This window comes from Chrysemys picta, chromosome 5, assembly GCF_011386835.1.
Source record: "Chrysemys picta bellii isolate R12L10 chromosome 5, ASM1138683v2, whole genome shotgun sequence".
NCBI lineage: Eukaryota > Metazoa > Chordata > Testudines > Emydidae > Chrysemys > Chrysemys picta.
In genome coordinates, this window is record NC_088795.1 from 21,065,986 (window position 1) to 21,093,847 (window position 27,862).

The window sequence follows — 27,862 nt, forward strand, 5'->3', positions numbered from 1 at the left end:
GTGCAATGAGACAGAAGGATAATGGAATATGGGTGGTTTTAATACAATTCTAAAATAAGGCAAAGCGTTCCACTTTTTAAAAGATTATCTAGGGCTGTGCCAGCGGTTCTTTGGAGAGGCACAAACAGGCTGAGCATAAGGGAAATTGGGCCTCTGTCTCCAGGCTGCCAGCTCTTTTCTCTGACCCTTCCACACCCTGCTCAAGAACACCACTTTGATACATAGTGATACCAACTGTTGGACAACATTTTCTAAGCTTGTAATTTAAAGGAAATTTAACAGTGCCAGAAAGATGACATCAAGCTACTCTTTTTTGGCTCTGTGTACAGGTCATATAATTAACTCAAGTTACACAACATCAGGCATCTGTTTTAAGACATGTAAATCAGAGGTCTTGAGCAGTGAGAATTAAAACTGGAGAAGAAAGCAGGAGGGGACTGAGTTATAGCAAAAGAGAAATAGACGGAACAGCAGCAAAGTCTGAGCAACATGTATTCTTTCTAGGACTTGGATTCAGAGTGCAACAGAGAAGATTGCAAACAACCAGTGCCGAGCATACAAAGGAGGTGCTCACTGGCAATCTACATAGCAACCTCATGTTGGGGTTGAATCATATGTAGTATTGCCTGATGTGCCCAAATTGACCATTAGCCTGGCTGAGGCTTTGAAGCCTTTTAGAACCAGGCAGTCCTTCTACAGTTCCCACATCTAAATTTAAAATTGGCATTCACTTCTATCTTGCATTTAGAATCTTCCAACCCTGTAGCTTGATATCCCTTGTCACAGTAGCCAAGATGATTTCTATGCCTCTCTCTCTCAAGAACGTTTGTCATCTGTGCTTATTCCAGTGAACGTTTTTCGTATAGAAAGAATTTTGGCATTGATTTACTGAATCAAGTTTGTGGCCCCATCAGCATGTTTGCCCTTTGAAACTAGCTAGTGACTTGAAGGACAGCGGAGTTGTAGTGTTACCTGTTTCCTGTATGAAATCTGTCAGCCTGGTAGCAGTAACTATGTCACTCATTCTGCTTCGATAAAAGGGTAGCCAAAGAGCTCTGGAATGAGAAGCATTCCACCAGAGTTGTATGGAGGCAGCATGTGTTCTAATAATACACATGCTACGTGGGTTCCATGGAACACAGTGGCTCTTCTGCAGGGGCTTTATTTTCTCTTTCCTGAAACTAAAAAGTCATGGGATAGTTTCTGTCGTCTTCTGGGGTATATGAAGGCAACCAGCTTTCCCCCCCCCTTTAGTGACAAGCTAGCAGTTTTAGATTTAAAGCTATACTGAGGACTTATACACAACTGGAATATTGTTTCAACTATATAACAAGAGTAAGCGATCATATGTGAGATGAATATCTGTGTGTCAATTGTGGCTCTGCTGTGCTTCTCTGCTAAAGAGACTTAAATCCAGAACTAGTTATATGGATTTTGAGTGGTGGAGGTGGGGCGGTAGAGGGGGGAAGGACACGCAAGGAGGGAAAGGCGGATCTAGAGAAACCCGCGATGCTCAAAGGATTTGATTTTGCAAGGTAGCTCTAGACTAATGTTTGTGAAACCAAAAATCATAGAAATATAGATCTGGGGGAAAAAGCTAACTGAGAAGGAATCAGAAAAGCCATTTAGCGGCGCTCCCTCCCCATGCTGAGTTTTAGGGTTCAAATATACAAGACCCAGATGCCAATCAACCCAAAGTTAAGGGTTTGCAAAACTGGTAAGAAAGCCACATCCCATGTGTACCCTTCTATAGCTAGAATCTGGAAGAGGTAGTGGCTGCCCTCCAGGCAGGAAAGATAATAATAAAACTTCACTTAGTTCAAAAGTGACTCCTTCCACTTGGCACAGATTTAACATTCATGTGCTCTGAAGAGAGTCCCATCCAGTCCTCCTGTATTGGAATGGGCCTTTAAGGAAGAAATGCCAGGAGAAAGGGGGAAATTCCAGCAAACAAACCCTATATTTTCCCCAAAAAGCTTATTCTGAAGTTTAACAATCTTAGAACATTTGTGTGTTTCACTGAAGTGTCTGTTTTGGCAGCTTGGGGTTGGTGGGGTATGGGGATGCCTTGATAGGGTGAATCCTTAGCAGAGTGGATACACCAGCATTTATAGCTGATTAATGCTGCTGGAGAAGGGCTCAGGATGTGGTCCATGGAATAGTGGAGTGGATATTTCTTGGTCTATTTATATACCTCCCCTCACCATAGTATCTGAGCTCCTCAAAAACATTGTATTTTACCACCACGACACCTGATTCAGGTTAGAATAAACCTGGGATTCTATCAGATCTCATGATGGAGGGGCACACTACCTCTAGATCTCTTTAGGGGAGGGACTACCTCTGCCCATGTGTTTGTACAGAACCTAGCACACTAGAAACCCCATCCTGAAAAACAATTCAAGTTGGGGTTCAGCCCAGGCCTGGGTATGGAGCCTTGTCTTCTCTAAGTCATTATCCCTTTTCTTTTCTCCCAAGAGGCCGCAATGTAGACAGTCACTGAAAGTAATTGCAGCACATCTAGCTAACTCGGGTACCAACAACAGTGAAGCTGCAGCAGCGTGGACTTGAGCATGGGCTAGCCACTTGACTATGTACCCAAGATCCTGGGGAAACTTGTACAGCCTCTGCTGACAGCATCACTTCTATTGGTAACTAACCCACCTAGATTAAAGCTAGCACAGAGGACTTATACAAGGCAAGGGGAGAGCTGAACTGAATTTAACTCCTTGTTCCTGGACCCCTGGTTAAGAATTGCCTTTTTAGAGGACAGTTATTGTCACAGGGATGTGCCCAGAGTTATTTTCTATTGCCATGTGTTTTAAAAATGGAAGCGTATTAAGCATCAGCTTTATCTCAGTGCATAAACATTTCAGATATTGTAAAAAAAAATTCCAGATGACTTTCATGTAGGTCTTTGGGGTAGATTAATTTCACCAGTTAAGGATGAGGCATAAGATATCATTCCAGTAATGACCTCTCTTAGCATTAAACTTGATTACATGGATTTGGAAATCTAGATTATCTCTGGCTAAATTAAAACGACTGAATGAAGCAATGAATGTTAAAAAAGTAACATTGCATCAGGCGCACAAACTTTCTGGAACATAGTCTGCAAATAGAGTAGTGGCTTTGGGCAGAGTCTTTTTGCAGATGCTTTGATTGGGGGTCAGGAATAAAATGGCCACAAACTGTGTTATCTGATTATCTCTGAGGTTTATGGAAGATGGGTTAGCTTGGAAAGAATTTTTTTTTTTAGAAGGATTGGCAAATAATTCACATAAGCTAAGGTTTGATGCACTTTTATTCATATATGAATTGGAGCCAGGATTGAGATTCTTGGTTGGAGGGGGTGTCTAGGCCAAAGACTCAATTTTCCATTAGCTTGCATGTTATGGAGTCATTTACACCAGTGCAAAGTGAAGGTAAAATGATACGACACCAGAAGGGTAGCATTTTACACTCACTTTGCACTGCTGCAAAGGACTGTGAGGTGCAGGGCAAATGTTGAATCGGGCCTTAAGAGAAACGACATATGGGTTAGCAAGGCAGGAGGAGGTGGTTATATTATTATTTCACAGAAGCCCAAAGTCTGACATCAGCCCACTAAGCTAAAGTTGCTGAGCCAGTGTCACATTACAGAGGCCTGTGCCTTGACATCTGGCCAACAAGTCAGATGCTGAGGTGGTTATGTCACAGCAGCCTGGCCCTATACACCAGACAGAAAAGCTACAGGTACATACCTGTACTGTGGTATCAGCTCACCAACAAAAATGCTGAGCCAAGAACTTGACATGACTAAAGCAAGGTGAAGGCATGTAGCCAGTTAAGGCACAGATGTTTGACGTAAGAGTAGATAGCAAGCCAGTGACTTCAGAGAGGCCTTTGACTGGACATCAGCTCAGCAATCTAGAGTTGCTGAAGAGGTATTAAAGCACAACAGGGAGAGAGAGCTCTCCCTCCTCTAAGGCCGGCTGGCATGAGGAGGATTCCAGTCACTAGTACCAGCATTTCTGCTTCCGCTTCACAGTAGTGCTGCCTCAGTATGTCAGGAAGCCATTGGGAACCTTTCCAACGATGCTGCCTCAGGGAACATGGGCTGGTGTGTTCCCCCCACCCCTCCCTTGCCACACATCCCTGTTCACACCCTTCCACCTTCATCCCAAAGCTGAAAAACCAACACTGACAGGCCCTGAAAAGGATATTCCTGATTTTGAGAGCACACATTCCCTTTTGTTCGAGTGACAGGGCTTGTACAGAAGGGTGGACTAGAAATAGGAAGTTGGACAAAGACACAAAAGATAAAGAAAATGAATCTGCAGCAAGAAATTCCTGACTTGGTATTTGAAAAATGTTTGCATAAATTGGACTTTTTTTTTTAAAGTACATATAGAGAGCATGTGCATGCACAAGCAGCACTTAACACACAGAGTCTGGTCTGGACATGATTTTTACTGGATAGCTTGAATTCTTGACTAGACTGTCTGGGATAGGGATTTCAGAAAGTTTTCCTGGCTCTCAAGAATGCACAGTAAACTACTTTAACAGGAAAGTTTGTACAGTGCATTCTAAAACTCAGATGTTACTGCTAAAATGAAGCCTCATTGATGACATCTAGTGTTCACCAAATTACAATAAGGTTTTATAATGTTTAATTTTCACAGTAGTCACATGGGGTTGGAGCTGTACCCAGTGGATCCGAAGGATTATTTCCTTCGTGGTTTTCCCCTCACCCTCCCACATTCCTGGAGAGGGCAAGTTTGAGCAGCCTTAGAACTTCTCTAACTTGTACCAGAGGAATGGTTCCCAAGAGGTTATTTCTTATTAGGGTGACCAGATATCCCGATTTTATAGGGACAGTCCTGATTTTTTGGGTCTCTCTTATATAGGATCCTATTACCCCCACCCCAATTTTTCACATTTGCTGTCTGGTCACCCTATTTCTGATGGCCCAGGACTGTTGAAATGCAGTAACCTTTGGCCATTCACCCTCCTGCCTCAAGACACCCCTTATATTAGGGGTGGTCCAGAGCAGTGCCATAGAACCAGCTGTGCACTACAGGAGGATTCCCTACACAGAAAAGGCCCTAATTGGCTGTTTAAGTGAACTTCCACAGTGGCGCAGAGAGAATTGGGAGCAGGGGCTAAGGACCTGGTCCATGCTTTCCAGTGCCAAAGCCTGCAAATTTTCATGGCAAGTTAAGTCTCTCTGGAGCAACAAGAAGCTGCTTGTTGAAAAATCCCTCAATGGCTCTATTAGGAGGTCTTTTTAATCTTTCTGCTGTACAACACATGTCAAATGTGGGGCACTATTGAAATAAGAAATAGTCCCCCTAAACATTAAAGAACAGGAAAGAAAAAGGAATTGGAGTCAGAGATAACAGTAAAAGTGGAACTAAAGGCCAATATGTTCCCTTCTATAGTTCCCCGGCACAGTCCATCTGTACCACTAACGCAGGGCTGTGTCTGTAAAGCACAATCTGTCCCTAAGCCTCCAGGAGATAAGTATTATCTCTGTTTTACAGCAGAGGAAACTGATTCAGAGAAGTGCATTGACTTGCCCATGATCACTCACTGAGTCAGTAGCCGACATGGGACTGGCCTTAACTTACAGCTCCCTGCTCTGGACATGACAGCATGCTTCTCTCAGATTTTTTTGGGGCTCACAGATCTTCCAAGCTCTGACTGAAAGCTGGTGGGCTTTATAATCACTCTGCATTATTTATTTCAGGGTTTTCCTAAGTGTACATGCTCTAAAGGGAAGCCAACAGAGATGACAGCTCACATGAGTAAGGCATGAAGACTCCTCCACTCTTACCATTGTGAAACTCAGAAAGAATGATGGAAATCAATGGAGTCACCCCCCCCCCAATGAAGAACCAGTGGGAAAGGAAAACAAGGGTCAGAGAGTTAAGAACCGCTGGCACCACAAACAAAATGAGCACATTACAAGCGTTGCCAGTTTCCCAGCAGACAGCTAGTCAAGTCCATGAACCCTGAAAGATTATGAAATCACATACATTTTAAGTCTCATGGGAATTATGAGATACCAAATGTGCTGGTGGAGATGACATGAAAATATGTAGCTTGTTTTAACATTTATTCATACGCGACAGGGCAGCCCCATCCCAGGACCAAAAATTTGCCCAAAATATTCCCTTCAGACTCTTAACTAAAGGTTATCATGGTAGTTACCAATGCCTCAAGCCAGCTAGCATGGCTGGAGAATATTGTGATAGAATAACGACTTCTTTTCCTCCATAGAGCTACGTTGCAATTGAAGAGTGTGACTGCAGTACATGCAGGCAGACCTAAACTAGCTTTAATCTAGTTGTTTTGGTTACCAATAGCGGTAGAGCTGCAGCAGCATGAACTGTACAAGCCCTCCTGGGACTGTAGGGGTATGTACTTGAGTGGCTAGCCTGTCCTGAAGTCCTTCACTGCCATTGGTACTCATGATGTCTAGATCAAGCTAGCTCAGATATACGATCAGGGGGCTGGGGCACATGACTTACAAGAAGAGGCTGAGGGAACTGGGCTTGTTTCGTCTACAGAAGAGAAGAGTGAGGGGGGATTTGATAGCCTTCAACTACCTGAATGGGGGATTCTAGGGTGACCAGACAGCAAGGGTGAAAAATCAGGACGGGGTGGGGGTAATTGGCACCTATATAAGACAAAGCCCCCAATATTGGGACTGTGCCTATAAAATCGGGACATCTGGTCACCCTAGGGGATTCCAAAGAGGATGGAACTCAGCTGTTCTCGGTGGTGGCTAACGACAGAACAAGGAGCAATGGTCTCAAGTTGCAGTGTGGGAGGTCTAGGTTGGATATTAGGAAAAAATTTCATTAGGAGGGTGGTGAAGCACTGGAATGGGTTACCTAGGGAGGTGGTGGAATCTCCATCCTTAGAGGTTAAGACCTGGCTTGACAAAGCCCTGGCTGGGATGATTTAGTTGGGGTCAGTCCTGCTTTGAGCAGTGGGTTGGACTAGATGACCTCCTGAGGTCTCTTCCAACCCTAATCGTCTATGATCTGGATGTGCAGCAATCACACCTCCAGCAGCAGTGTAGACATAGCCTAAGCATACAAGAGAGTTTCCCTGTGTAGGGAGCAAATGTTGTAGCACAAAGTATAGCATTTCACAGAATTTACAAGCCAATTACTTCATAATAAAGTTGATTTGTAGAGAGTCTATGTATGGAAGCTAAGCATGTAAAAATAGACAAAAGTTTACTATTCGTCACAGCACTAATGTGACAATGCTGCTAGAACAGTCTGGGAATCAAGACACCTGGTTTGTATTCCCAGGTCAGTCACTGAATCACTGTTTGATCACAGGCAAATCATGCTCAGATCAAAATTTTCAAAGCTGGGTGCCCAGGATTGGCCTCTTAAATCCACTTTTAGGCACTTCTGAAAATGGGGCTGCACTTATTAAAGTGCTGAACACTCAAGTCCCTCTGAGGCACACAGGTATTCAGTCTTCAGGCACCTAGCTTTGAAAATGTTGGCCCTTGTGCCTCAGTTTCTTCCTCTGTGAAATGGTGATGAAGCAGTACTGTTGTACCGGAAGCTCTGAGATCAATTAATGCTAGTAAATGCACTGTGATGCAAAGCACTACAGAAGTGCAGAGACCACCACCACTAAAGATCAGAAAGGAAACAGGCTTGTGATTGTGGCTACATGAGCATAAAATAACTCTTCCCTGTTGGTTATTTTGAAAAAAAATCAGCTAAAATTCACATACATTGACTGTCTCTAGCAACAGGCATAAAGCAGCATCCTCTAGCCGAGGCCGACTACCAGCGAGAAAATAATCTAATATAAACGTGGCCAGACTTTTGTGCAGAAATAAAGAGCCATGAAGTATTTGTAAGAGCCTCTATTAGGAGAGATAAAGACTGAAACTAGAAAATCAATGCACAACCCAGAGCATTAAATCCCACTGATTCTTGCTGGGAGTTACAGAGCAGATTCTATTGATTCTCTGATAAAAAGGAATCCAAGCCCCCCTCCCTCCATCCCTCCCCCCACCAATGCGCTTCCACCATTGTTTATGCTTTCAGATGTTTAGATCAGGTCAGATCATGGGGAGAAGCAGGAAGACAGTGAAATATACAAAGCCTCTAACTTTCTTCCCAAACACTGGCCCTCTCACACAGGTAAAAAGACAACCAATAGGAGTGGGATATGTATTTAAAGTGCAAAGTATCCAGACCAAACATGATATCCTACAAAGTTACAAGTATCAAGTGAGGTCCACAAAATTGGTTTTAACACAGTCAGCTGAAAACACTTGTAAAGTATGGTCGGAGAACATGAAACTAACCCAAGAGGAAGAAGAGTAGGCAAGTGAGGGTGTGTCTACTTTACAAATACTTTGCTGACATAGCTATACCTGTACTGCTATGGCGCCCCATTGGCATAGCTGAGGTATGGTGCAAGCTGATAGTTTAAGATATGCCAGCTGAACGCCTATCTCCCCAAACATTAGCTCTGCTGACAAAAGCACTCTTCTGTGGGTGCAATTCCATTAACACCAGAGGTTTCGATGGCATAGTTCCATCAGCGATTGGTGAGTGAATTTTCACACTCCTGCCAAACCTAACTATGCCAGCAAAACTTTATTGCTTAGGCTAAGCCTTGGGACTCAGGCCTCTTCTGAATACCTACTGAAAGTTTGTCTTCTGGCCCTATTTAGCATTTTCTGTTAAGCCTATGGGGTTGTCAGAGGCACACAGACTAAGGCCCTATTTGCAGTTCAGGTCAGATTCCTTCAGCTTCCCATGGTGCAGCTACATGGCCATCCCCTTTAACTTGACTTAAGGCTATGTATAGACCTATACCAGGTGAATATTAAGAGACAGAATGCATATGCAGGAGGTCACACGGCCTATGGAGACATTTCAATAAAAGCACAAGACTGGCACAGCAACATACTAGTCCAGCCTATGCCGGATGGATGAATCCTTCTAGCAGCATATATCTTTCACCAGCACTCCATACCCATAAGTAGAGAGGGCTGAGTATTTACAGCCTAGCCCTGACATTGGGTTGACAATTGAGCTGATTTAAAATGCATTTCTTTTAGCAAAAGTGACTATAAAAATGATACTGCAGGGTTTGATGTTTGACTTCCACATCAAATGTGCAACATGAACCGAGGCCTGTCCTGGAGCCGAAGGGTTTGGAGTATGTGAGGGGGCTCTGGGCTGAGACAGGGAGTTGGGGTGTAGGAGGAGGTATGGGCTCTGGGTGTGGGTTCTGGGGTGGGGCCAGAAATGAGGGGTTCAGGGACGGGGATAAGAGTTGGGCAGGGATGCAGGGGATGAGGGCTCTGGCCAGGGGTGTGGTTTCTGAGGTGGGGCTGAGGAGCATGGGATGCAGGAGGATGCTCTGGGCTGGGGCTGAGGTGTTTGGAGGGGGATAAGGATTGGCGCACAGGGTCAGGCTGCAGAAAGGGGTTGGGATGCAGGCTTTGGGTGGCACTTACTTCAAGCAGCTCCCAGAAGCAGCAGCAGGAGCATGTCCCCCCTCAGGCTCCTACATGGAAGTGCTGCCCTGTCCACAGGCACTGTCCCCGCAGCTCCCATTGGCTACAGTTCCTGGCCAATGGGAGCTGCGGGCAGCACACAGAGCCCCCAGCTGCCCCTATAGGTAGGAGCCATAGGGGGGACATGCTGGCTGCTTCCCGGAAGCTGCCCAGCACGGAGGCTCGCAAGGAGCCTGCCAGCCAGACAGTGGTATTGACCGGAGCCGCCAGGATCCCTTTTCGACCAGGTGTTCCACTGCAAAACCAGATACCTGGTCACCCTAGGCAGAGCACAGGACAAGCCACCTGCTGTGTAATAATGTCCTGCTGACTCCAGAGACTCCCATGAAGCATTAACTCCCTCCAGGTCCCATTCATTACTGCTACTGGGCAGCAGCAAAAGGAGTCAGCCAATGGCAGTACTGCTTAGGAGCAGTGCTGCCAAGGGGCAAGTGGATCCAGCAGAACACTGTTGAGAAACCAGCCCTCCACATGGATACTCATGATTTCATAGGTCTAGATTGTCTCTGCTCCCAGGTTCCCCGGAATACACCAGGCTAGGAGCACCCCCCCCCCCCCATGCACTCCCCAAAACTGCTCCCATCTAAGGGGACAGCTGTGAACAAGCTCAACATTGTCTGCCTTGCTACGTTTCCTGGCCCTTCTATTTCTCTCCTCTGGGTTTCTCGGTCTGCCATAGAGTTCTTACTCTTCCTCCAAACAGAATAGTCACACCCAGAACTCATCACCTTCTAGGGTTGTAGTTTTTTGGTAACTCAAATATAACCTCTGCCTAAGGCTTTCTCCCCAAGCATGGCTATTTGTTGGGTTCCATGCAGGACCTTCCTTGCCCCAGCCTCAGCAACCCATCCTGTTTTCTAACTGGTGTTTAGACCTCAGATCAAGAGCAGATAAATTCTATTACATTGCACCTGTAAGAAGAGTTCAAACATTTGAAATGAGGATGATTTCACCCAGGGAACCTGCATTTCTATGAACAGCTTTGGGGGTACGTCTACACTGCAATTAAACACCCATTGCTGGCCTTTATCACTGGCTCAGGCTACAAGACTGTAAAATTGTGGTGTAGACATTTGGGCTGTAGCTGGAGCCCAGGCTCTGGGACCCCACACGGGGAGAGGTGGGGAGGGGGCGCGCAGGGGAGGAGAAGAGACAGTGAGACCCTAGGCTCCAGCCCAATGCCCATGAGCCGGAGTCAGCTGATCAGATACAGGTGTTTTATTGCAGTGTAGACAAACCCTTAGAGTCTGGACCCTTGTTTTGTAGCTGAGTACCATGAAGGAACAGCACTTAAATTCTGCTTCACTATCTTCTGCACTTAATGCTCTCCCATGTGTTCTGGTTGACTGATCATTCAAAAAGCAGTATGCACTTACAGAGCTGTGATCAGCTCATGCTGTTGAAGCTCTCTGCCTTCTTGGTGTCTCAACTTGACATTTTAGACTATCAAGTTGCCAATGGCACAGTCAAATCTCTAAATTCAAAGCCATGATTGTGGCTTATTTGTATATAGGATCTTGTGTAAAAAAGTTGCCACGAACCTTGACTGCATTCCTTGTTAGAACACACTGCCTCAGACAGACACTCAGCCTGATTCAAGTTTCACCTTCCTTCAAACTGAAAATTGTTGCAGATATCTAATACTTTCCCTGTTGCATGTAAAAATAGAGAGACCTTTGCCTCATCTGTTTTTTCCACTACTGCAATTGATATGTGGTCTAGCTGAAACCTTTACTGAAAGTGTTGCTCATTTTCCATCAGACTACCTGCCAATTGCCTGCAACTGGAAGGCTGGTTAATTCATCCATTAATGATACCATTACAGACCAGAAGCTCATGCACTCTCATTCCCTTCAGTATTGAGGCACTACATATAGGCTGTGTGTCATATGAAATGATAAAGAGCTTCTGTCACATGTGGTGCAGTGTACCAGCATCATGTTCATTATTAACATGCTTTTCTCCTTTGAGTGCTTCAGAACAGCTCCCCCCCGCCCCATCACCACTTCAGAATACATGAACATGTGACCTTCCAATCCCCACAAGCCTGTGTTTTAGTCTATAAAACAGGTTGTTACCTTCCACTCCTCATCTCCTTTTGTTGTTCCAGCAACAACAAAACAGCAAGTATTTAGAAGAATTCTCACCAGGTACAGGTGATCAACAAGGTGGTTGTGACTAGGTTTGTGTTTTTATTTTTAATTTACACACAGAAAGAAATTATGAAAATTGCTGTGGAGCACAAGAGATAATCAGTGGGTCAGTGTCTCAAGCATGCTAAGGATGTTGAACCAGTCATAAAGGCTATTAAAAACGTAGCTACATCAAGAGATTCCCCACAGAAAGAAGTATTAAGCAGAATCCTGCTCACTCCAAACGATACAGTTTGACTTTGCAGCCACAAAGATCAAAGTTTTGCATCTGAGCAGGTCTCCTGATCATCGCTTCAGTCACTTCTCTTCCCCTTAGCAGCCCTGCTATCATCTGGAGGAAGACTCCCTAATTTTAGATTAAAAAAAGGACAAAGAATCCTCACCCTGTGGCATAAAACATTTAATCACCAGAACACAGACATAGTCCTAAAAGACACTGCTTGGTTTTCTCAGTTCACCATCCTTATAAGCTGGCAAAAATTTTCTTGTCGTCAGTAGTTTATGATTAAGGCAACCCACCTATTAGCAAAACAATGGAGATGCCTTTAAGGACAAGAAAAGCATGCCAGCTTTAAGTGCTACATATGATGCAGTGGGGCATTATTGGCTCGTACACAAGCTAAATTGTTCAGAATACTATTCTGCTATGGAGAGGTTAATGAGGATTATGGGTGTGCCTTCTGAAGAAATCAAACATCACCAGCATTTGATGCCTGATTCCTCTCTGCCCATAGTCATTGTGTCTGTCAGGTTTCACATATGCTAACAACAACCTACATGCAGAACAGCAGTACCCTACAGCAAAGGTTCTATGAGAGAGGACAACATATGGATGAAACCTTTATTACATAGATTAATATTTCATGTAATCAATTCCAGGAAAATATGCCTGTTTTGATAGCTGCTATTCACACTGGGAACTGTTACTAAATAACCACTGAGATAAGAAAGACCAGATGTACTTAATATGTAATATTTTATATCTAGGTATTTGTCTGGTCTCCATCACTATGGCATCTGAGTGTCTCTAAAGTATTTAAAAATAGAAACACCACCACCACCTCCCCTCCATTTCTTCATTTCCAGCCTGTAGAAGAAATTGCTTGATTCATTTGCTTATGTTTATGAGAGTGTGAAGAAGTTATTATTGAAGGAAAAGCATGATTACTAATGTAAAAGGAATACTATATTCTCGTGGTGCTGTAGTCTGCACTAGTGGGATTTCAAACAGTACCACATTAATACTCACTAGGGAACCTTTAGTGCAGGCCAGCAGGGTCCATAAAGGTAAGTTACAGCATGACACACTAATGTGCATGATAATTTATATCCTTTAGTGTAGATTAATGCACTATGTAGACAAGCCCTTATGCTGCAAGGGTAGTTCTCCAAATTAATTTTTGGCCCTGTTATTGCAGAAGGTGCCAGGGGAACTTAAATGACCACAAATCTCATCAGACAAACAGCATCTAAAACAGTACAGTTCCCTCTGTCACAGTGCTGGGGTACTGGTCTTAATAGTCGATCAGAAGATGAGTTCCACCTACTGAATCACCCACATCTCTTTCTGCAGGCCCAAGGTGTTATACATAACACCCCAATCTTGCCTTCTTGCAAGACCCATCCACTAGGATTTTGACCCAGCTTATCTAGATGGAAGAAACATCTTTCTAAGCCAAGGAGACACATTGCAATACTTTTGTGACAGAAAGGGGAGAGGGATGCCTCTACTCACCAAAAGCGGTGAGTTCTCCTGGTCTTGCTGTGGAGTAGCTCTGCATGATCAAGGCCACTTCCTGCAGTTGTGCTCCATCACTTTCTCCATCTTTGTCTGCAATCCCCCTCTTACTCCAGGAACTGTGCATACTCTTCATGACTTAGCCCTCTGCCCAGCTCACTAAGTGAGTTCCCCTTCTGAGATAGTTTTTCAGCATTTCTCCAGGTAGCCTTCCTGTCCACTACCCCCAAACAGTACCACTCTGCAATGGTCATTAGGAGAATCCTCTACTCTGGGTTCCAGTTCACGGCCTTGCAGCCAACAATTAAGGTCTACATCATCAACACATTACTGCATTTACCCCGGACATCTTCTTACTAAACTTCCTCTCCCTTACTTCAGGAAGCCTCCAGTGAGGAGGCTTCCAGTTTGTGGCCTGCCTCCTTGCTTTATAGAAACCCACCTGTTCCCTCACAGGTGAGCCTGTTTCTAATTAGCTTCCTGCAGCTTAACTCTCTCCCATTTGCAACCTAATTGGCTGATTGGCCTAATTCCCCACTTGGCCTAATTCAGCCCTTTTGGGGCTAGTGTGTGGAGTACCCCCCCCCCCCCCCCATCACTTTGTAATTCAAAAAGTGTTATACTCTGGATAGAACAGGACTTTTCTTAGGCAACTGAAACTGGATGTAATACCAAATGGAGGAGGTTCCTTTCCTAGTCTGATTACATTTTAGCACTTTTTATCCTACACCTGTTCTTAGAGTGTCAGGGTCAGCTAGTACTGCTCTGTGTCACATAAAATTAAAGGCTGGTAAGCAGCCTCTGATAATTCTTATGCTTTCCCTAGGTCAGTCAGAGGACATCAGTGCAGGCACAGTAATCATCATCATTATCCTGATGCCATGGTTGGTGGTGGAAACATTGCTATACTGGTACTTATTGATAGCCAGTGAATTTCGGGCATGTGAACAACAGATCGCGTGGTTTTGAATACTTTGCTCTCTAGGTACAAGTACAAGCCATCTTTGTAAGAGCAGGGACAGAAAGTTTTGAAGATATTCCAAGCACCACATACAGCAAATGTGCAGCATGAAAGTCAAAATATGGCCTGAAGCACTGAACTAGTTTTAACTGTGTGGTGACTTTCAAAATTGCCAACATATTCTGGTGGAGGGTGCAAGATATGCCTATTGGAGGATCAGGAATTTTTGCTGTACTCTTATGGACTCAGCCACCTTATCGAGAGGGCATATTTCCCTACGTTTAGTATGCCACTGTTTATGATTTCAAAAAATGGCCGCTTACATTTGCTTATACTTGCTGGTAAGGGGCTTGGGACTAGTTCTGTACAATACTGTCATTTTAAAATAGGGGCTGCAGAATACTTATTAAGATGTGGATATTAACAAAAAACAAAGCAAGTGGGACAAAATCAGGGAAAGTTTGGTTAAAAAATGTACATTAACTAGATCTGAACATAACATAAGTATGAACAATCCCTCCCCCCTTTTAAAATTAATTATTAAAAGTGTCAGAAGTTTTATGGCAGACATCCCTGATTTTAAAATACAATTTTTTTATTACAACCTTTATATATCACACAGGATTAAAGGCGTTTAGGTAAATAGTAATCCTGTGTTGGCTGCTCTATACATATGCCACTGCTTCCCAGGGAACTCTCCTTTTAGTGTCTAAAAGGGACCCAGCCACAGATTTCAGTGATAGGTGTGTGTATGTGCAGTTGGAGCCATGATTTAGGTTTGGCATGCTATAAAGATTACGCTCAGCAGCAGAGTTCAGGTTCAAACTGAGATTCAAATGTCACCAAAAATATGTGGGGTGTTTGGGATCACGGCTTTGGTTTGAGCCTCCCTCTGGTTTTATTTGTTATGCCTATATTTAGAATCCAGGTACTTCAGCTGCACCTGAGGGAATTCTGCACCAAAACTTGGAGCCAAAAAAAAAAAAAAAAAACCATTCTGGACATATTTTAAAATTCTGCATGTTTTATTTGTCAATAAATAAACTAGGAGGCTCCAGCATGGCAGTGGGGAGCATAGGTCACTGGCTGCACAGAGGTGGGGGCTCCTCCTGCAGGCCTCCCCCCTGACATGGACTCAGCGGTGAGGCTGCACGCAACTCTGACACAGTGCAAGGGCCGGGCCTGCCTCAGAAACATCCAAGGGCTCTGTTCCTTTTGTGCCAGGTGCACCAAGATATCAAGTAAGCGGGACAGAGTCTTGCATGCACACCCAGCCCTGGCCCCCGATCCAAATGTGGGGCAAGCAGGCTCAGTCCAGCAAGATCCAACTGTGGAGGGGTTTAATGTGGGGGATCCAGGTATGGGGTGAGAGAGTTCTGTGTGGGGCAATCTGGATGCAGGTGGCTTGGTGGAGGTCAGGGTGTGTGGGGAATCTGAATGCACAGAAGCTCATTGGGGGGCTCCAAGTACAGGGAAAATGGGACTCTGCAGGGAGGTCCAGGTAAAGGTGGTTGGGGCTCAATGGGGGGGTCTGGGTGTTGGGAGCTCAGCATGGTATCTGGGTGCTGGGGGAGTGGGGCTTGGTGGGGGTGGGGGTTCAAGTGCAGGAGGCTTAGAGGGGAATGGTCTGGGGGCATGCATGGGGGGATCCTGATTCAGGGATGGGGGGACTTGGCTGGGGGAGTCCAGGTGCAGGGGGGTCGGGTTTAGCAGGGGCTCTGGATGCAGGGGGTGAGGCTTGATGTGGCATGGGGAGTCTGGGTATTGGGGGTGGGGGTCCCGACACACAGGGTATGGGCCGATGGGGGAGCAATTTCCTGTACAGTTACCCCTTCTCTCATGGCAGAGGAGAAATGGAGGCAGGGAGAATTCTGGGGATGGGTCTGACCCAGCCCTGGGCCGACGCTCCTTTCAGAGGAAGAGAATCTGAGCCCAGCACAGGGTAAGCACCACCAGCTGGGGCACCCCAAGCCCCATGGTGATATACCTTTCCACCAGCTGCTCCAGGCGCCTTAAATGAGTGCCCATACTGCTGTGGAGGGGCTCCTTGCAGATTCCCTTTGCTTCCCTGTCAGAAATCATTTTATTGTGGGGAAGCAAAGAAATCTGCAGGGGACATGATTTCTTTGTGGAGTAATCAGCAACTTAGTGTGTACACTCTAGTTAGGGAGGAAGGATGAGCTTGTGGCTAAGACATGGACTGGGACTCAGGAGAAGTGGGTTCTGTCCCCCTACTGCCACAGATTTCCTGCGTAATAGTGAACAGTCACATAACGACACCATGCCTCAGCTTCTCCATAGCGATAACAGCATGTTCCTATCTTAGGCAGTGGGGAGGCTGAATCTATTAATGAGGTGCTTATATGCTATGATAATGAACACCTTATGAAAGACACTAAATAAATCTCAGGTACTGTGGACTCTTGGTAAGTATTCACCTTTGAGTGGCAACTTTTGTATATCTAATAAATATTTATTCACGGTAACTAGCTGAACAATTATTATAAATGATTAGAGCAGCTTTCCTTTAAAAGAGATCTGAGTTTATTTTATGTGAATATGTTCTGCAAGCCACACCAATCTAATATACTGCTAGTTTGACTTTAGCCTGTTTGTAGCATTAAAATATTGAGTAGACGTGACTAATTCCTTATATTCCAGTCAGGAACATCTGCAATACAGACAGGTTTAATACGGACTACTCTTTGTAGAATCAGTGGTAATGCCTGGATATATGCAGCATAAGACAGCTCTTCTAGGGCGTGAATCAAAGCCTATTGATGTCAACGACAATCTTACCCTCGGCAAATATATATTTCCTTATAATTATCTAGCTAAGCTATGGAACAAATAGGTCTTTCCTTTGCAATTTAATTAAACTGCTCTAGGAAGAAAATAATAGAATTTTTGGTATTCATTCTACCTTGGTTTAAAATCTGATAACTTAAATGTTTTCTGTCCAAGTTTCTCTTGTAAATACCAGAACTTACTTTTTAGAATCTGTGAACGTGTCCAACCTCTGTCCTCTGTTCAGATACTCAAAGACACTTCCCTTTGCTTTCTCACCTTTGTTGCATAGAGAGGATTGTAAGGATAGGTAGCATGTTTTCAATGTGGGAGTGACTATATATGTTTATGCAGTTGAGCAGAGTCAGGCCTTCTTTCTTGAATGAACCGAGGTTTTGCCAACTACCACGCTTTTATCACAAGGCCCATGATAGACGCTGTTTTTCTTAAAGCTCCAATGCCTGGAGTTAGGTTCGTACAGGACAATCTCAGTTTTCATAACAAAATTCTAGGTGTAGCCCTTACGGATATAGCGTCTGAAAACGTGAACGCTAAGAGTTCAAAAGCAGAAGGCAAATAAAAAGGACCCCAAATCTATTGTTTTTACAATACCATGATTTTAAGCCAGTCTCATGATTGTGAGGGCCTGACTTGTGGTTTGGGAATCTTGGGCTCAGCAATACTGAACCAGACTCTTAATTGTTTATTAAACATTATAAGGAGCATAGACCCATATACAGTGAGGAGAAAGAGAAGCCCACTTCATGCATCTTTCTGACATCCTGGTGAAGGACTTTTGTACACACGGCCCCTTTAGGGCTCTCCAGGTTTTGTGGGGGGATGGTTTGGGGGAAAGGAGAGCATGGCTGCAGCCGGAGGATTGCTACTCTACACACCATCTCCAGGGGCGGCTCTATGTATTTTGCCGCCCCAAGCACAGCAGTGAGGCAGCGTTTGGTGGCATGCCTGCGGGAGGTCAGCTGGTAACGTGGATTCAGCGGCATGCCTGCAAGAGGTCCGCTGGTAAAGTGGATTCGGCAGCATGCCTGCGGGAGGTCCGCCGGTCCCGCGCCTTCGGCGTACCCGCTGCCAAATTGCTGCTGAAGGCAGCCTGATTGTCGCCCTCCTGGCGACCGGCAGGCCGCCCCCCGCGGCTTGCTGTCCCAGGCACGCGCTTGGTGCGCTGATGCCGCCCCTGACCATCCCCCTCTGTCACACCAGCAGAATTTCCCATGTTAATAACTATAATGAGCACTTTAACTTCTGCACTTCTCACTCTGTCTCTTAGGGATGGAAGGGGATGGGCTTTGCACTGCCATGGTCAGAGAACCTTAGTGTCAGGAGGGAAGAAAAAATAAGAATGCAGCACTGGGGTGGGTGCCCCTTCGCATAAATCTCTGCCCTTTTTCCAAAGGCTCTAGACCCATTTGGAAGAAAGGAGAGCAGCAGAATACAGACCCTGGACTTCAGCAAAGCAGACTTTGACTCCCTCAGGGAACTGATGAGCAGGATCCCCTGGGAAGCTAATATGAGAGGGAAAGGAGTCCAGGAAAGCTGGCTGTATTTTAAAGAAGCCTTATTGATGCCGCAGGAACAAACTATCCCGATGTGTAGAAAGACTAGCAAATATGGCTGGCGACCAGCTTGGCTTAACAGAGAAATCTTCGGTGAGCTTAAACACAAAAAGGAAGCTTACAAGAAGTGGAAACTTGGACAGATGACTAGGGAGGAGTATAAACATATTGCTCAAGCATGCAGGAGTGTAATCAGGAAGGCCAAAGCATAATTGGAGTTGCAGCTAGCAAGGGATGTGAAGGGTAACAATAAGGGTTTCTACAGGTATGTCAGCAACAAGAAGGCGGTCAGGGAAAGTGTGGGCCCCTGACTAAATGGGGGAGGCAACGTAGTGTCAGATGATGTGGAAAAAGCTGAAGTCCTCAATGCTCTTTTTGCCTTGGTCTTCACAGACAAGGTCAGCTCCCAGACTGCTGCACTGGGCAGCACAGTATGGGGAGGAGGTGAGCAGCCCTCAGTGGTGAAAGAACAAGTTAAGGACTATTTAGAAAAGCTGGACATGCACTAGTCCATGGGGCCGGATCTAATGTATCCGAGGGTGCTGAGGGAGTTGGCTGATGTGATTGCAGAGCCATTGGCCATTATCTTTGAAAACTTGGGGTGAATGGGGGAGGTCCTGGCCGACTGGAAAAAGGCAAATATAGTGCCCATCTTTAAAAAAGGGAAGAATGAGAATCCAAGGAACTACAGACCCATCAGCCTCACCTCAGTCCCTGGAAAAATCATTGAGCAGATCCTCAAGGAATCCCTTTTGAAGCACTTGGAGGAGAGGAAGGTGATCAGGAACAGTCAACATGGATTCACCAAGGGCAAGTCATGCCTGACCAACCTGATTGCCTTCTATGATGAGATAACTGGCTCTGTGGCTAGGGGGAAAGTGGTGGACGTGATATATCTTGAGTTTAGCAAAGCTTTTGATACAGTCTCCCACAGTATTCTTCCCAGCAAATTAAAAAAGTATGGCTTGGATGAATGGACTATAAGGTGGATAGAAAGTTGGCTAGATCGTTGAGCTCAACAGGTAGTGATCAATGGCTCGATGTCTAGTTGGCAGCCGGTATCAAGCGGAGTGCCCCAGGGGGTCTTTCCTGGGGCCGGTTTTGTTCACGATCTTCATTAATGATCTGGATGATGGCATGGATTGCACCCTAAGCAAGTTTGCGGACGACACTAAGCTGGGGGGAGAGGTACGTATGCTGGAGGGTAGGTATAGGGTTCAGAGTGACCTAGACAAATTGGACGATTGGGCCAAAAGCAGGTCGCTTTCGGGAGCCACCCGTGGTAAGCCCTGCCACCAAGAGCGCTGGTGTTGCATCGCGCTGAGGCTGCGGGGGAGAAGGGACAGCAGGGAAGGGGCCGGGGACTAATTTCCCCAGCCAGGAGCTCAGGGGCTGGGCAGGACGGTCCCATGGGCAGGATGTGGCCCATGGGCCATAGTTTGCTCACCTCTGCCCCACACCCAAACTCCCTCCCAGAGCCTGACGCCCCCCAAGCTCCCTCCCAGAGCCTTAGGCAGGTCGGGGAGGGGGGGAGAGTGCGTGCGGCGGGGCAGGACTTGGAGCCGTTCCAGGTACCACCAAAAATTATACAAATCTGCTGCCCCTGTACCCAGGAACTCCGCATGGTTAAATCCACGAAGTTTCCCAAGTAACCTACAGTATTGCCAATTCTTGCAACTTTATCATGTGTCTGTTGGGTGGTTTTCTTAAAGCCTCAGCTCCTAGAGTCGAGTGATAAATTTCAGCTTTCATTTCAACACCAGGATGTTTCTAGCCCTTTTGGTTGCAGAGAACAGCATGAAAACATGATCCCTGATGGCTCTAAAACAGAAGGCAAATAAAAGTGGTTTTTTTTTGAACTCTCCTTTTTTAATCTCACTAGATTCAACCTATGCTCCCCTTCCCCTCCCTCCCCCACCCCCACTCCCCACTCAACTATAAAGGTGTTCAAAATCTGGTTTCAAATTTCGTGTCCTGAACCCTTCTCTTTCAGTACAGTTTGGAAATGCTACTACCATCAAAATGGGGGAAGAGGAGAGGACGCCTGTGGGAGTTTCTTATCTGGATATCCTACTAGCTCAATTGCTCTCCTGGCCTGACAGGAACAATGTGGCCTGTAAACTTCACCCAACAAGAAATACATCATTGTGTCAACAGCACCAGAATGTGTTATTACTACCAAAGTGTGAAAGACTGTCTGCGAAACACCTTCAAAACAGTGCTTAGAAGCTGTGCCAGGAAAAAATAATCATGCAAGAAAATAAATCCAGCCCAGTACAAAAACAATGGCTCCCTGAGGAAGCAGCCTGTGCCAGAAGGGATGCATGCCAGAGCATCTTAAAGAACCACCCCAGCCACTCCCAGAGTGGGCAGCATAATAAAATAATACAGTACCACCCTCTGCTTGCCTAACTGCCTTGGCCTAATAGATCATCACTCAAAGCCAGTGAGGCCTAGGAGTATAAGACTCAGGAGAAAGACAATTAATAGACAATGCAGTTATTTTATTTTGCAGCCTTGAGGGAGCCTTTGTGGCGTGAGACATATTTGTCGTACCTAGCAACGTGTACGTGGTTTACAGATAGTGCCAGTGGGCAAGAGGCAGGCACTCATAAAAGTAGAAGATGAGCTGAGTCTTCAGAATCAGCTGCAGCAGAACCCTCTCCGCCTTACAAAATACATTGCATTAGGGGAATTCTCTTCATGAAGAGAACTCTGTTTTAAGGATGATGTTCAAACTCATTTCCATAAAATTACCATGTGGAAAGAATGACAGAGCTTCTGTCCATTCCCCAACTGTCTCTGGAAGTTAGGCTCCAGATCCTTAAAGGTACTTAGACACCAAACTCCCATTGAAATCAGTGGGAATTAGGCATCTAAATACCTTTGTCTATCTGGGCCTTGGTAACTGGACATGTTTGATGTGTGCTTCTTGTTAAGAAGGAAATTCACTACATCCTATTAGATCAGATGGTAGAACGTCTGCATATTGTTTTACTCAACCACTAATTTAGGCTCAAAAAACCCCCAAAAGTATTTGAAACTCCCAATAACTAACTCAGCTCAAACCTTTGAGTCTAGCAGCAGGATTACTTTAAGATTTTTTGTTTTGTTTTATTGTTGTGTCATACTAATCAACTGTCCAAGATTATCTACTGATAGATGTCCCTTTCATTCATCCTTCTCTCAGTCTAATTTATAAGGGAAGTTGCAGCCTCTGTGGAGCATTTTATAAAGGATTTCAATGTCAGAATTTAAAGGGAAAATTAGTTGGTAATCAGCACATTCTACTGGTTGTGGCAGGGATCTTACACCACTTTGAAAATTAAACTATAATAGGTATCAAACAGAACCAAGAAGCTTCCTTTATACATTCAGAGTCAACTGATCAGATAACTCGATATAAATTAATTCAGAAACCACAAGAAGTTTTATCACACTTGAAGCTTCAAACAGAATGCCTAGTGTTCAATTCTCTCATTAGAGGTGGAGTCACCCTCCACACCTACAATTAAGGTTGCCTAACACTTTCCATTACAGACTCCTGGTTTTGGTTGCTTTGAGATTTATCAAACTTTAATCATTCCGTCTGACAGTTTCACACTGCTGTCTGCCCAAGGTAATTTTTTTTTATTTGTAAGTTTCAGAAAATAGGGTTTGTCTATTTCCGAAAACACTGCTAATAGAAAAATAGTTGTGCTGTTAAATATTTCCAGCTGTTTCTTGGAAGAGCTTCAGCACTTCCATGCTTTAGAGCAGAAACTTGAAATTTGGAAGGGAAATACCTCAGGGAGGTGTGTTTTGCTGTTCCCATTAAAATCCACCCACAGTTAGCTCAGCTATAAACCTCTGAAAACCACCATTTTCATATGTGTAGTAGAGCTTATTAGCAGCTTACTGCTCAAACCTTTGAACAAATTTTAATCTACTGAGCATGCTCACAGGCACAGAGGTAAAAGGCTAACACTCTTATTATTTATAAATTTGTAATTAATTTTTCCAAATACAACAAATATACCAAAATATCAGAGTCATCATACTACACAAAAGAAATAAAGAGGGTTAGGCTAACAGAAGGGGAAGGGAAGCGACATCTCTCTCTTCAGGGTCTATGTTAATTACAAACCTCTAAAACGTCAGCCCAAATTTCTGCAGAATGCCAGTCATTTGTTAGCTGTGAGGTCAGCCACATCACTGAGCTAGGCATCAATATTTGGTGGGGACAGACTTTTCCATTTTTGCAGGATTAATTTTGTAGGGACCAAAACTGCACATTAGAACCACGCCGCCTTGTTACTAGCTAATTTCCAGGTATCAGGAATATATCCAAGAATTAAATGTAAGGAGAAGGGCTCCAATATCAAATTGGTCCTTTAACACACTTTATACCAGAAGTCTTGATGAAGGGTCATTCCCAAAACATATGAGCTAGTGTAGCACCAAAGGAGTTACATTTTCAACAGCAGTCCACATTTATGTGGCCCATAACCAATAACCTATGTGGGGACCAGAGTATTGGAAGCAGGGCCAGCTCCAGGCACCAGCAAAGGGGCGGCCAAAGGAAAGGGCGGCACGTCCAGGTCTTCGGCAGCAATTCGACGGCGGGTCCCTCAGTCCCTCTCGGAGCGAAGGTCCCACCGCCGAATTGCCACTGAAGAATGAAGCGGCGTGGTAGAGCTGCCGCCGAAGTGCCACCGATCACGGCTTTATCTTTTTTTTTTCTTCTTTTTCCGCTTCGCTGCTTGGGGCGGCCCTGATTGGAAAAAGCTTTTGGTGAATAAGTTGTAGGTTCAGGCCTATAGTTGCTTTTTTAAGATTAGATACAATTGTTCCCCAGTGGGTCACAGATAGTTGTGTATCCAATTTTCTATTCTAAGCAACTTTCAAATTATCAATCTTCGGCTGAGTTTTTGGGCCAAAAAATTGTAAAAGGATACCATTGGCTGAGAAAATCCAGGAAGTTTCCTCCAAAATAATAAAAGTTCTGGAGGTCCCAATGCATCTGGTCCAAACACATTCCTAAGTAAAGGCTTAAACTGGAGATATTTCCATGCTCTGGAGCAGGGCAAGTCAAATTGTGGCTGAAGATCAACAATGTTTTAAAATGATCATTGTCAATTAGCTGCGACAGTGTCATAATTCCTCCATGTCAAGGTTTTGTCACCAATTTTTAGGACAGGATTGCTCCATAGGACCAAGAATGGATGGAAGCAGAACCTTTTAGCCATATTTGACCAAGCTTGCCTCACAACCATTATCGTGAAGTGCTAAGACTGTTGATGGGGAGGATGATGCAGCAGCTGCTGTTTTGTCCTTATTTTGACTTTTATATTTGGTGCACTCTCGCCAGTACAGTGACTGGGAGTGATGATTTTCATTTGAAGGCTAGTTTTAGACGAAGGGGGACCCAGCAGGAAAAGCACAACTGACTTTTGAAATTATTAAAAAAAATGCAAACATAAGCAATAAACAGCAAACATTTTTGGAACAAAATTTCTATTTTTGTATCAGATTAGAGGATTAAAATGTTTCTCTCTGTGAAATATTTTACAATCTCTGTGAGATTGTTTTACCTTAAATAGTAAAGGATTATGTCCCCATCCTTGTTCTGTTTGTGCACTGTTAGCAAGAATTAGTGGTATGTGTATGTAGAAATGGATTTGCATGTGATTTACATTTTCCATGTAGCATAGAGCTTGTAGCACTAACAAGAAAATAACATGAGGGTAACATAGAAACTTTATAAAATGAGTGACAGAAATGTGGCAGGACCCTTGCATGATTGAGATTTGTGAAAATATGTGACAGATTCAGGAAGGATGAGCATCCCAGCAGAAAAACACTCCACTCATATAATTTTTCAGTGCATACTGGAATATTTATGTATAGTACCATGCTATGAGTTATCAGCAAAATATGAATCACTGCCAGCTTCTGTTTGACCACATATGTGGGACATCTGCAGATTCAGCTGCTGCTCCCATGTCTGACTTCACCCTGTATTTTAACTGTCACATGCATTTGAAGTATTAAAGGGACACTATCAACTTGAAGCATGATTATGTAACACCCCCTGCCACCTGACATGCTCCACAGTTAAAAGAAATTTCATATTCTACACCTGTATACTCCTGCCAGATTTTAGGGTATTACAATCAGTTTTCTTATTTAAAAAAAATGGTTCTCTCTCCTCTGTGTGAAAGCACACCACAAACAGAGGAACTAATTATTTATACAGGAGAAACTATGAAACTGGTTGTACAAGTGCTGGCAAACGCATAAACAAGCAGAAAAATAGAGAAAAAAGTGTGTATTTTTCACTTGCAGTTACATGTCACTTGTAACAACAGTATGTAAACAGTTTTCTGGCAGTAGTCTATGAGGGGTTTTTTTATGTTGGTATCACTTTAAATAAGGGGGTGTAGTAGGTTTGGGAACACGCACTGCAGATTTTCCAGGTCTTTCCAGGATAGGGAACCAATGATATAATCCCTGCCCATTTCCCCATCTGAACCAGTGGGAAAAATACTTCAGCATTCAAAGAATTTAAATAAGGACTTATTTCTTATTCCAAACCTTTATTTTACCATAGTTTTAAACTAGAACATGTTGAAGTCTACCTTCTGCAGCCCATTGATTCATGGGAAAAGGAAATGTTTAACAGACCTGCAGTCTAAACCTTACGTTACATATGGATCTATTGACAAAAATGCACACATGGTACATTTGTTTTAAACAGAGAAGTCACAGAAACAAACAATTGCTAATTAATTACTAGTAAGATTCAGGACTAAGATCAAAGTGTTTTGCCACAGTTATTAATTGGCTTTGGTCAGATTCCTCAAACTTGGGTGTCTGTAGTTGAAGATCTCAATAGAAGTGGTCTGATTTTCAGACATTCCGAGAAACCAGTTTTCACAGAAATCAATGGGAGTGCTGGGTGCTCAGCACGGCTGAAAATCAGGCTACTCCTATTGAAATGTCTAACTTTAGATGCAAAGGCCTTAGCTTCTCACAAACTTCAGCATGTACTTAATGAGTGCATGCGATGGGTCCCATCAACTTCAAAGCGACTTCTCACATGAGCACAATTAACAAATGTACCTGTGTGTGAGGGATTAGAACCCAAGTTTGAAAAGTTTGTCCCTTTTACTTTAATGTGCTCTCTCTTCAGCCATTCCTTTAAAACAAAACAAAACAAACAACTAAACATGCTTAGGACATCCCTACTTAATCTATTTGCACAAAGTATTACATATCTTTTCAAAAAATGGGAGACTGAGTCAATATTGTACATTTGTACATTGCTCTTAATCCAAAAGTGCAGAGTGGTACACAAAAGTCTTCTTGTGAATTATTTTAAGCAACCTAAGACACAGTTACTCTGACTGATACTCCTGAAATATTACATAGCATGAAGTATCAGGTCTTTTGACATCACTAATTTTATAGCTATGTTTTATGACTCCATTAATATTAACTCATTTGGGGCCCTATCTGGGTACCACTGAAGTCAGTAGTAATCTTGACACTGATTTCAGTAGTCACAGGATTGGACCTTCTTAAAGGAATTGAAAAAGTGTTCTCCTAGAATAAGAGGTGCTTGTTAAAAATATGCACATAGATATTTACATTTGTATTATCGGAGATCAGTGGTATCTAAAAATCCACTTTACAGTTCATAATGCTGCAAGCCTATTAGGTTCTAAGAATACTACTCTTAGTGTTTTCTGAGACACATTACTATTCCTGCCATTTATGCAAGAAAGTATTGTGAAATCACTTTGTAAGCTAGCAGCAGAAGGCAATATGATGAGTGAATGTTTAAGAATCATTTTATTATTGCTTTACATCTCAATTTCTTTATCTTGATGAAAACAATGGGCCACATTCTGCTCTCGGTCATATTAGTTCAAATCTGGCACAACATCATTGAATCCTGAGAGCAGAATCTGGCCCCATTCACATTTTTATACTTTGTAACACTGAATGTGTTGGTCATTGTTATGGTCAGTAATCAAGGCAATAAGGGGTAGGAAGTATGGGGCATGTATAATCCATGGAGGAATGTGAGAGTCGGTGAGGATACTTCCAAAACCTGTTCAATGGAGACAGGGGATAGAAATAATGGAGGCTATTAAATACTGAAGGAGATAAAGTTATTGATTGCATAGATGACGCTAATAAAATAAACAGGCATAGACAAATCGTTTCAGGAAACAAACTAGAGAAGATACAAGGGCAAAACCAGAACAGGATTACAACTGTTCCCCAGTTCCACACACACTGCATTTCATTGGTATTAATATTACACATATATGTCCCAAACCTCAGGCCCTCCATCCGAGTACTAGGTGCACGGAGTTCCCAATGAAGGAATGCTTTTCCCCAGTCCCACAGATTGTTTTGTAGCTGCTTCTGACTGCCCTGGTTTTTGGAAGGAGAAATGGCCTGCTGGATCTGTGTAATTGTGGATCCATAAGTCCTAGCTCCTCTCCTCTCCCCTCCCATAATTTCCCCTCCAAAACCATCTCATATAGAACTCTGCTCCTTGGTATGCAGAGAATGTGGACACTCTACACAGGCTTCAGCAGCCTGCCTCCTCATACAGTAGAACTGCATTGGTTGTGCTGTGTCTAGGTCCCTCCTGCCACCAAATGTTATCACCAGGACTTGCACATGTGAAATTGAAGGCAGAATTTGGCTCTAACGTGTCTGCAGGAAAAAGAATAAACTGGGTGGAGAACAAAGTTGCTGACAGGCACTGGATAGATAGGTGACAAGACAACCATGATGGACAACATGAAGTCATAAGGGAAAATGCTAGGAGGGCTAAAGAGAGAAGGTGAAAAGTGTGGATACTACAGATTGGTGTCCCAAAACCTTAAGTGGATGGACCTTTTTGGCTTTGCCCTCTTCCCCCTCACTCATTTTAGCAAACTACCAGAGGATTCAGGGGGCCTGGGGCAAAGCGGGGGAGCTGTGGCGCTTGTACTCACCTGGTGGCGGTCCAGGTCTTTGGTGGCATTTCAGCGGTGGGGGGGGGGGCCCTTCAGTCGCTCCGCGTCTTTGTCAGCACTGAAGGGCCCCCCA

The 27,862-nt window shown here is 44.1% G+C and overlaps 1 protein-coding gene across 1 annotated transcript in view; it reads right to left on the reverse strand.

Annotated features, from left to right (window-relative positions):
- Positions 1-13,781, reverse strand: part of PDLIM5 (PDZ and LIM domain 5) — a 233,188-nt gene extending 219,407 nt beyond the window's left edge. Inside the window, exon 1 of the mRNA XM_065596065.1 lies at positions 13,445-13,781. Within this exon, the coding sequence (XP_065452137.1) occupies positions 13,445-13,583 (139 nt within the window). The 5' untranslated portion in view covers positions 13,584-13,781. The remainder of the gene's footprint in view (positions 1-13,444) is intronic.
- Between the last annotated feature and the right edge of the window lie 14,081 nt (positions 13,782-27,862).